General features: G+C 41.6%; 1 protein-coding gene and 1 long non-coding RNA gene across 3 annotated transcripts; both read left to right on the top strand.

Annotated features, from left to right (window-relative positions):
* Positions 1-1,543: 1,543 nt before the first annotated feature.
* Positions 1,544-6,452, top strand: LOC135618846 (uncharacterized). 2 transcript variants are annotated; one of them, XR_010489186.1, is made up of 3 exons: positions 1,544-3,636; positions 4,004-5,989; positions 6,064-6,452. It is a non-coding gene; the product is annotated as an uncharacterized LOC135618846 (long non-coding RNA). The 2 variants fall into 2 exon arrangements; XR_010489187.1 differs by having other exon boundaries at positions 1,544-4,148; positions 5,896-5,989.
* A 155-nt stretch (positions 6,453-6,607) lies between these two features.
* On the top strand, positions 6,608-10,922 carry LOC135618844 (organelle RRM domain-containing protein 2, mitochondrial-like). The gene is made up of 4 exons (XM_065120159.1): positions 6,608-6,807; positions 9,882-9,950; positions 10,034-10,140; positions 10,480-10,922. The coding sequence occupies exons 1-4, from the start codon at positions 6,693-6,695 to the stop codon at positions 10,594-10,596; spliced, it is 408 nt and encodes a 135-aa protein (XP_064976231.1). The 5' UTR covers positions 6,608-6,692; the 3' UTR covers positions 10,597-10,922.
* Positions 10,923-11,343: the final 421 nt, after the last annotated feature.

Genomic DNA, 11,343 nt, shown 5'->3' with positions numbered 1-11,343 from the left:
TCACGCCTCGATCCCGCCCGACACACTTCGTGATCGATATCCGCATCCGCACCGCGTAAACTAGTAGTTTAATCACGCTCGTCGTTGTGATCCGCCCCTTGTCGATCTCCTCCGACGAGAGGTTCAGCACCGTCATCGCACGCTCTCTTGCATCGTTCGGCCTCTATCGTGCAGCATTGGATCCAACTTGGGATCGCCCTCGATGCCCCCGATCAACGTTGTAAAATCGAACCAATGCTTCACTAGTGATAATTTATTTACATGGACAAATATTTAAAGTAAAAAATCATAAACTTCTTTCTTATCCTTTATAACTTAAAAAAGATACTCATAAAATTTTTTTTTATGATTATATATGAATACTACCTTCAACAAATATGACCATTTTTTATCACTCACATCCGCACTCACACACTTCAGATTACTAACTTAGTATCAAAGGTATTGAATCGAAAAATCTATTTTAATATTGGTCTTTGTGCAAGTGATACCTTAAGAGTTTGGTGTTTTTGCTCTTTGCATATAGGTCTAGACTGATCAAGATATCAACGACTTTTTTTCCTAATATTTTTTACATTAAAAGGAGGACTTGTTATCATAGGAATATTCACCTATCAACCCTCTTGATAAATGCGAGGTCCTCCATCCGACCTATAATATTTTCATTCAGGGAGGCAACAACCAATTTTTCCATACGTTGATGCATCCATCTCGTCACAATCATTGATGCGATACTAACGTTCGTTCAATGATATGGATAATCGCAAGTCACCTATTCGTAAACCTCAGCTTCCTTTTTGTCAACCTTCAACGATCTGAGCTTCCTCCAAGTACAAAGCTACGGTTCCTTCTCCCCCTGCACGAAGCGAATCGAAATTTATCGCAGGCTGACGCCACACTTTCCTCAATATCCCTCCGAGGGAACTGAAACCGTTGAGTGGAATTCGTAGGCGAGAAGAAGCCTAACGCAAAGGCTCCACCATCGGAGACCACAGTCTCGTTCAGGGAGATGAATTCCCCGGCGTTAGTCTGTCATCTGAGGCACACAGCAACAGAAGAGGGTTATAGCGTACAGAGGTAGCCTCGCCATTAGTCTTCAGCTTCCTTTTCGTCAACCTTCAACGATCTGAACTTTCTCCTTCCTTTGCTTTCCTCTCCACGAAGGAAATTGAAATTTCTCGCAGACTTCGACTCCACACACTTTCCTTTCCCCTCTAAAACTGTTGAGCTGAAGCAATCTGGTCCCCGATGTCAATAAGCGTCTTTGTCTCAACTTAGTCTTCTTCTGCAAACACGCCTTCCTGCACTTCTCCGTAGTTTCGGTAGTCACCCCGCCCTCCTTCCACTTTGCTGGCATCAATTATTAGTTTCTAAAAATCTTTTTTTACTATTGATAATCCTTCTTAAAAATAATAAAATATTTATACCCTCTTATTATCGGTTTTATTTTTATTTTTCCTTCCTCACAACTCCTTATTTTGCCGCTGCGGACTCCACACAGAAATAGTATCACTCTATCATGTTTTTGTCGATGCGAGGGATGAAAAATAGTTTCATTGTTTCTATAGATCATTTCGTCTGTCACTTTCTATACATATCGAAACATTGCATGAGTGTTAATGCCTCTGTTTCGGACACCCCCCCCACTTCACAAGGAGGTAAAAGCCACTGCAAGCTCACACCTTGTTCTCGGAGCTTCTCTTCCTGGTGACCCGAATGTAGGCGAAGATTGCCGCGAAGATGGCGGTGGCGAGCCCTCCGAGTATCACCTCCGCCCCGGCGATCGACTTGTCGAAGGGTCGGTGGCGCTTCCCGATGCGCGCCGCTCCCTCCGGTGCGCCGGCGACGCCCGACTCCCCGACGCCTGGGCTCGCGCTCTGGGATGGCGCAATGGCCGAGTGAGGCCCGCCGAGATCCAGTGCGGTGACTCTGGACTCCGCCGGCGTCGGCCGCGCCACCGCTAGCGTTGCCGCGAGATCCAGAACTAGCAAGCCCAAGAGAAGCAAGCGAGCCATTGGCTTGGAGCAGTATGCGTCGGTACCGAAACAAGGAGCTTCGGGTCTGGAGATCTTGCGGGAGAGAGCTTAGTGCTTCAAGGCCTTTATATAAGGACAGAGGTCCTGAAATGGTTCGTAGAGGCCTTTCTTAACGAGGGCAGGCAGTGGCATCATCCATGATGGTTCCGCCACGGTGGTCTCTTGAGCAGGTTGGCTCCATATTTTAGTGTCTGGAGAAGGGTGGTCAGTGGACAAGAGAGAAAGACACGGCCGCCTCCACAAGCGACAGAGGAAGCACAACTGGATCCTCCGGATGTGAAAGGAACTGGGGATGGCTGATGACAGAGGAGCACTGGGTGGCGCCGCGGTGGTGGGTGCGCCATTTTAGTTAGTTATTAGACCGACTGCTTCGGGAAGCGAAGAAAAGGCGCACGCATCACGATGACGCGTTTCTTAATCGAGCGGTCAGCAACACTGTGGTCGGTGGACATAAGTCATTGGATCTACCTTGGAAGGTCTCACGTGAGGCTATCAGACGCCGACACGTGGTCCCCGGTAATAAAATAGTTCTTGATCAGACGGCTCGGACCTTTCGGTTTGTCGAAAAGGAGAAACCTTCAGTGTCTCCTCACCAACGTAGATTTGCGACTCTTCCATGCATTTATTCTGTGTGAACAATGTTCTGTTCGACGATGATCGTGCATCGATCTATCAATCTTAGACATGGAAGCTTCCTGCGTTGTCAGCTCCTTCGTGCAGCTAATACTTTGTTCTCTCTCTTCCATGGATGATTGATGGCATCTTGAATCATGCAGCAGACATGTTGCAGAAGCTGTCGTCGAATCTTGATGTTCCACGGCGTGCCCGATGGATCGCGGGATCCAGATTGCAAGATTCCTTGCCCTGTTTCAACATCCTAAATCGCCGGAGATTCTTGTTCTTCGATTCGGTTTACTATTGCCGGTAACTGATGACCTACTTTGTCTTCTCACAGGCACGTCGATGGGACGCCAAACGTTGTCCCACGGGCTTCCGCTGTCGTGTCGTTGGCGAACCCTGAACGAAGCCACCCGGAGATGCTTCGGTATTCCCCGACTCACCCAACAGCCCAGCTCACGACAGGCTGCCGCGGCGTCCGCCGAAAGGCGCGCTGCCGTGAACTCTCACTTCCTCGATAGCGCGTCGCTCGTCGCATGCTTGGTCGCGTCTTTTGTCGTGCTCCAAGGGGTGCTCTACCTTTTCCCCGAGTATAAAGGGGGAGAGACAGAGAGAGAGAGGGAGCGCGCGTCTCAAGGAGATTGGTGGAGGATCCATGAGGACCGCCGCGAAGGCCGCGTCCCTCGGCGGCTACCGATCGGTCGGGCCGCTCGCCGGCCGTGCAGCGATGCCTGCCGGGAGGGCTCCCAAGCCGGCCTCTTTGACCGCCTCCCCCGTGCCGCCGGCAGCCGAAGGAGGGCCGTCGATGTCCATCACCTCATCCGATAAGTGCCTCCACGAGGCGGCTACTATCTCCACGGCGTGGGTGGGAGGAGGAGGAGCAGGGGTTCGCCCCCGATTCGCTGCATCCGGCCCCAAGGCTCGTGTTCGGGCCCATCCCGACGCTGGAGGCCACTTCCAATCTGAAAGATGCCCTCGAGAAGTAACCTTCGTCCCCCGTCCCTCTTTCAAATAAACCTGATAAAAGATTCTCCTTTTAACACAATTGACACTGCTTCGCTTCAATTTCGACGTTTTAGCCGCGGAAATTTCCTTTAGGGTTTGCATCTAATTTGATTGATATCAGTGGCTCAATCATGCAATATGTGATAATTCATATGGTTAATCTCTTGCGACAACAGCATACAGGGCATGAAATTTCCCTAAATGATTGCACGTTTAAATGTATTGGTTAGTGCAAGAATGACCAGTAAATTGGAGATAAGCGTTGATGTATGAAAGGGATGTGACAACTATTTTAGGGTCCTCTCTGGTAAGGATAGTCTACTAATTGTTTGATTTTATTGCAGAGTGTATTTCTCTCCAAGCACCAATTTCCCTGCTACGGAAGTTCCTCATATGTCTGCCCACCATGAAGCCTCAGGGATTATTCCATCAATGCAGGGACATGTTGTTCAAGCATTTTCACTGCTGCAAGGAAGTCCGGAAGTTCAGGTTCAAAAGAATGCAACAATATTAGGAATTTATGATGCACTTCTGCATGAACTTGGTGATGGATTTTGTTTTCCTTGAGCATTTTTGTGATTATCTGTTAATTTATTGCATAGGATATAAAGTTAGTGTTTTACACTGAATGATAGGGTAGCTGTGTTAATATGACTGAAATATTTTGAGTACTACATAACATGTATTGAAAGATTTTAAGAGATTGTAAATGGTAATCGATGATATTGAACAACATTCCACAATGTCGTAACTGTTTGGATCAGCTTCACTGTTTTTTTATAACAATTGAATTTTTTAGGCAATATCACTAGTTAAATCAAGAGCAGTCAATCTCTTTTTATTGTCTCCTTTGTCTCTTTTCTTCTCACACCACTTATTCTGGCTGATTCACCTTGTCAACTATAGCATTCATCGGTCTTCCATGGACAGTCATTCAAACTTTGAGATGTGTTATCTATGAATTAATATGCTCGAGCTTGTGAAAAAGGCAATATTTTATATTTGATACATTCAAAGAAGGCATGTCAACCTATTTTTTGGATACACTCTTTTATTTTACTTCTGTTAATTAATTAATGCAGTTTAGTCCAGACTTAATCTGATGCAGACTTAGTTAAATGCAGTCTTACTTTAATGCAGTCTTAGTTCTGTTAATTTGTAAGGGCGTGTCAAGGAGTTTAATGCAGACTTAGTTAGAAATCATTGGTTTATAATGCTTTGAACTAACATTTAATAGTGCACTCTATATTTGCTTCTGTTGGTTTGTAAGGGTTAATGATGATTTTTCACTTTAAATTTTGGACCAGTTGCCTTTCCACCTAAATTTTGTGTATACATTTTGTCCAAGAAGTAAATTGAGCATAGTCTGAAGTCTTATAATGGCACAGAATTGTGCTTTGCTTTTTTAAGATAATCAAGAACACATTTCACAGAGTTTCAATTCTGCACTTGAACTCATGATGTATTATTTAGGATTATGTATCTATTAGTTAGACGTTTATATGTTTAGTATCAACCATGAATTACTTAACGTAAATGTTTTTTTGTTTTGGGTGACTGCAAGTGTCTTCTTTCGGTATGCAGGCACTAGTTCTTCCTTGAAGAAGTTATTCTATAGACAAAGAAGCGATCAAGCTTGTAGTGTAATTCTATAAAATCTTCCAAATGCTCAATTAAAGAGAACATCTGTTGCATCAAACTGATGCAAGTCCACAATTTCCTTGCTAATTGTGGCATAATGTTTAACTTAATTTATTGTTATTTGGCACAAAAGTGGACACCAGTATCTATTTCTTGCCACCAAGTCGAGGTTTTCAAATCTCAAGTGAAATATTCAGAAACCTAGTCAATCACAATGTGCAAGACAGACTAATAACATAGAAGTCATTTAACTTTAAGAAGTCATCCAGCTGGGATTGTAACAATGAGCCCGAGGATTCAACCTTTTATCATTAGCAGAATTGTAACTTGCTTATGGATTTTGTTTGTAGATTTTTATGTTGTCATACTGTTGAAACATTACCAATGGTGGAATTTATGATAAATTAAATAAGATTTACTATCCGCTCAGATGGAATTTCTGTGTAGAGAACATTCAAAGGATCTGAATGTGCTTTGTGATATCACCAATTCCATATTTCTTTTCTCCGACATTTTAAGTTCTGTTTAATTGTTTGAATTAAACATCCATGAATTTTCTGTGACTTGCAATTCATTTATATGGTTCTTTGTGCAGGGTGTAGTTGCTTAGCTTGCTTCCAACAAGAATGTTTGGGATGCCATAATGAAGAATGAGAAAGTCATGGAATTCTACAGAACTTACATGTCAAGTGAGTGTGCATTCACTTCTATTAACATATCAACTTGAAATGAACTTGTGATGTATCTTTAGTTTCTTCGACAGCTGAAGCAACAGGAAGATCGGTAATCGCGGACTTTGTGCATGATGTTAAGCATAAAGTGGTGGAAACAGTGATCAATAAATATATCCAGCTTCCTTCAAGAACTTTTGAGGATTTCAGCAGGAGCTTCCAGTTCAACCAACACAAAGACTAGCCATGAAGACGATAGGCCATCAGTCAACTTTGCTACGGGTGCATCCTTCATGGCTCTGGCAATTGCAGCAATCTTAGTTGTCCTGCTCAAGGGAGCATAGATAGATTGAGATGCTACCACTAAAGAATCCTTCTACTGTGTGTGTTTGGATGTACCCAAAAAGTGCCTATAAACTCAACTGCTAATATATTCATTCATAATTAATTTGCATATAAAACCACATCTATTCCGTCAAAAGCAGTATTTTTTTGTATATATATACATATGTATATATACATATACATATGTATATATTATGAATAACATAGACGGGGCAATTTAGTAAATCGCCCCGTCGACCGGAGTTTTGATGGGGGCGATTTAGTAAATTGACGTGGGTAAAAGAGGCGGTCGACGCTTTCGCTGCCCTTGCTATAAAGGGCGAGGTGGGATCATCTGAGTCGGGCCACTCATCGGACCGGGAGCGACAGTGGATCGATGGCGGCGATGCGATCGGGATTCCGGCGCCTCTTCTCCATCTCCGCCTTCACGCCCCCGACTCCAGCTGCCGCTGCTCCGCCGGCGGAGCCTTCCACTAACCTCTTTATCTCAGGCGAGACCCTGGTTTATCCTTTCCTCTCCTCTTCTTTTATGTCTTCTCTTCTCCGTCTTCTATGCAACTAGGGTTCTTTCTGTTTTACGATTCGATGTTCCGGGATAATATGGGGGCTTTAACTCTTCTTGTTGTTGATCATAGTAACTCGATTATGAGTGCTTAAGTTTCTTGGTTGTTGTGTGGTTGAGTGGTTTATCTTTGCCCTTCTTCCAGAAACTAGTCAAAGACTCTTTTCCCTACTTTTGCGGCTTGTGTATACGAAACTGATCTATGAAAGACTCGCATTTATGACAGTTCGTTGAATCTAGGTTTGAGCTGTAACAAAGGTAACATGAGAGGATTGATTTTGATTGTTGGTTGTCGTCCACAAGCTTCATTGGTTTGAGGAAATGAAATGTTTTAGGACCGAGAAAACCTAATATTGCTTTAAGAAAATTGATGCAATTGTTTCAAGTTTTTTTATTTTATTTGCAAGAGTTAAATACATTTCTTTCATTAGAACAGATATTGAAGAAGCTCCTCTTTAAACATTTCTGTAGAAGCACCTTATGTGTTGGAAGCCAAATAAAAGGATGGTTAGACAAAAACAATTTTAGTAATCTACTTTGTAGAGAAATTATCTTCTTCAAATCACTGGAGCAGAAACATGTTCGAGTTTCTGTATGTGGCAAGGGGTAATATGGCAACGCCCAGCTTGAGGCATGATGTGCTCTGCCAGTTCTGCCCATAGTTAGCTAAGTTACATGATAATGTAATAAAGTCGGGTACTTCTTTAAGGTGTCACGGGAACTAGTTAACAGTTAACTAGTGATACTTATCATTAGGCAGTTCTACCATGTGTAAAAGATAACAATTGACTATATGAATAGTTAGTGAGCAGCCTAGTGTCAATGTTGACATAGCCGACATTGTTAATTCAGGGTACTTGCTGAATACACTACAACTAGAGGATAGCAAGTGCCTTAAATATGATGACTAGGGATTGTCTTTGTTAGCGGACACTATTGGTTGGAGAATTTGATGGCCATGAATATACTTTATTCAAACTAATTTTTGTTAAAAAATGTGTTTTGTTTCAAAAGCTAGTGGTTTCTAAAGATTGTGTGAAATATTCTTGTAGAAACAAAGAAAACAAGACTTGAGGAAAAACTTTGAAGCCTTTATGTTGGAACACGTAGATATATGAAATTGGCAATTCAAGTGCATCATTCCTTTGAGTTCACAATTGTAAAGAATTACTTTAGTCTAGAATGTTGTATACATGTTTATGTTACATGATATAAACATTGTTGGATTTAAGAAAGCAATTAGGGATGATCAATTCAATGTGTCATTATTATCTGATTGATGCATTGTGAATGATGGATTCTGGTGAAATATTGGTTTCGATATCCATTCAATGTATTTCATGTAAGATCGTGTGAAAATATTACTCATTGACTGACCTCTAACCAGTTATATAGCATATTCTTTACACAAAAGATATGTTAGTGGCATAAAATTAGGAGGGGGAGGGTGATTCAGATGCTCACCTACCGTCCAGCTTAGTAATGTTTAGTGTTTTTAAAAGCACTAGGTACCAAAATACGTCAAGATCCCAAAACGATCAAGGCACTAGGCTCTCGCTTAGGCACCCACCCGAGCAAAGCAAGATGGTTTAAAATATTAAAATATAAAAATTATAATATAATGAATAAATATGATAAAATAAATAAAAATACGAAATTAAATTGAAAAGATCTAAAGTACCAAGTCACATTATCCATTTTCTAATTACAAAAATGTCAAAAGACTCAAAACAATAAAACTTTACATCAAATTCAATCATCATCATAATTAACATCGTCATTCTATCATCATATTTCTCTTTCTCTTATTCATCTACATCAAAATAGGTTTCCTCTTCACCAATGGCAGGAGATAAACTTGAGATTTTTGCACTCATTTTTACCTTCGTCAATAGTCTTGTATATGTTTGCAATTCTTTAACACCTGAGATGTAACCATAATAGTAGTGCTAAATAGGGTGAGAAAAGGAGTCAACGATAGTGGAATGTGGGGAAGGAGTCATCGAGTGGAACGTGGCGAAGGAGAGGGCGACGATGATGGAGGAACCTTTGGACAAGGATAGTGATAGTAGATGCATCTGCGGACAGCAGCAGCAACGATGGCGACGACTACCTTCAGTGGGACCAGAGGTGACTCGGGGTGGTGAATTAGGATTCGGGGGTCTCGTGCGAGGGTCGAGGGGAGGGACATGGTTTTACTATAATGTTTAGTTGGTTCGATCGAACCAGAGTTGGCCATCTAGTTTGATTGCTTACATTCAATCGGGCACTCACCCTAAGCGCCTCGACGCTTGGGCGAGTGCCCAAGCAGCACTTCACTAAAGCGCGTCACCTAGCTTCTGTCTGAGGCACTCAGACCTTGCCTCGCTAGAGTGCATAGGCGAGTGCTTGGGCCCCTTTTTAAATCATTGGTCATGTTGATACTTGATCCAGGTTTTATGGTTGTATCAGCATGAGAAATGTTAGTTGTCATGTCAATCTATGATGTGTATGATGAAACTTCAACACAGAGGGACGTTCTGATGAAAATGTATATATTCATTATGTTATTGAATCACAACATCCAAAAGCAAGGTTCAGCTTTGTCTAGAAGTAGAAATTGGAAGTTTGAACATAGGGAGATACAATGTACTTAAATTGCTTGTTCTAGGAAACTTACCATTCATCGTGTGGAAGGAGGTTTTGGGCATAGGGTGGTTTGATGTATTTTGATTAACAAATGATGTAAGCAGATTTAAACCATTGAAGAAATTGAATGATATGTAGTTGCATCATATTTCACTTGGGACCTTCATAAATTTTTCTGCTTGACAGATGTTAAGCGTCCACATAACTTTGTATTCCTTTATCTTGTTTCTTTGCAATTTGTTTGTGCAGCTTGTTTTTAGCTGGCTTGTTGGCTTTTAGTGCGTTTCCTTGTTTCTGTGCTGTTGTTCTTATGTCTGATGGTGTCTTGCTCTGCAACTTTTATACTCTGACTGTTTGCAAAGGAGTGATTTGCAGGACTTAGCAAGCGAACAACGTCGGAAGGACTCAGAGAAGCTTTTTCAAAGTTTGGGCAAATAGTCTATGGTATGTTTTTCTTTTTGAAAGTAAATTTTATGAGATCATATCTATAAGATGCTAATTCAACAGTTTATCTTCACTTTCTGCAGCTAGGGTTGTGACTGACCGCATTTCTGGGTTTTCCAAAGGGTTTGGGTTTGTGAGGTATGCAACATTAGAAGAAGCAGCAGAAGGCATAAAAGGCATGGACGGCAAGGTGAGTTGGCATGTTGGTTCTTGCGTTCAACCTATGTTAACCCTTTATTATGCAACATGCAGAATTTGCTTAGTTTATTAGCAGAATTGATGTACATAATATTATTTTTAAGAGTCAGTTGCAAACATTATGCATCACATACAGAGACCCAACCATAATGGATCCTAATAATTGAGTCAATGCAACATGAGTTGTTATCTATCCTCATTGGTTCACCTTGCTGCAACTAAATATTCATGACTTTAAGGTCACTTATATTTGGCAATTCCAATATCATTTATTGACCACGTATCAACCCTTCCTGCTTGATCATCTTCTCATTGTTATATTTGGCTGCAGTTTCTCGATGGATGGGTTATTTTTGCCGAGTACGCCAGACCAAGACTACCCACGTCAGGCCCGACACAACCACAGACACCACCTCCCCAAACATCAGAACCATCATCTGGTTTTTAACAGAGCTTGAGCTCCATCAAAGCTTCCTCATTCATGAGAGGCTGCGAATCATTAAAGCAGATTTTTTTTTTGCAAATTTAAATTACTTGGTTTTCCCTGGTGTGCAATAATTCTCTTAAATGGGAGGCGGGTTAGGTTGCACAAGTGCTGCCATTGGAGACTGATGAGAACTTGAAGAACATGATGCCCATAAACTTCTAGTGTACCCATGGACTTGTCTTTTAGTATCTTGCCTGGAAGCGAGACTTCTTCATGAGAGATATGTATGTTGTGCCACACGGTTAATTCTCTGTTTTACAAATTAGACTTTACTTGGTTGTGCTTAATGCTGAGATCGTCTGGTTGCTATTGTCTTTTACGTCTTTTAAAGTTACATAACCATCAAGTGATCCACCAAATAAGTGCAAACAAATCAAATGCAACAAGAATGAAACTATAAACAAAAAGATCAAATAAGTCACACTGTTCTCGTATTCTTTTACGGTGACAAGCGCCGATGGTAGATTAGCTATAACATCTTAACAGTAAGATTTGAGGTTTGCCCCAAAATAAGACATTGGGAACCATAAACTAAACTGCTGTGAGAGGAAGGGTATGTCTTGCGGTGTTACATATAATTAATTATTCATGATAAAACAAGGCCAAATCCGATTTCCCCGATTAAGTACCTTATTAGAACAACCTCTCTCTCACGCAACCCACATTGCAAACAAGAGTTTGCAATACGATCCGCGACGCGGCAGCTAT

This window comes from Musa acuminata, chromosome BXJ2-8 (assembly GCF_036884655.1).
Source record: "Musa acuminata AAA Group cultivar baxijiao chromosome BXJ2-8, Cavendish_Baxijiao_AAA, whole genome shotgun sequence".
Taxonomy (NCBI): domain Eukaryota; kingdom Viridiplantae; phylum Streptophyta; class Magnoliopsida; order Zingiberales; family Musaceae; genus Musa; species Musa acuminata.
This window is presented reverse-complemented; position numbering and strand designations above follow the sequence as displayed.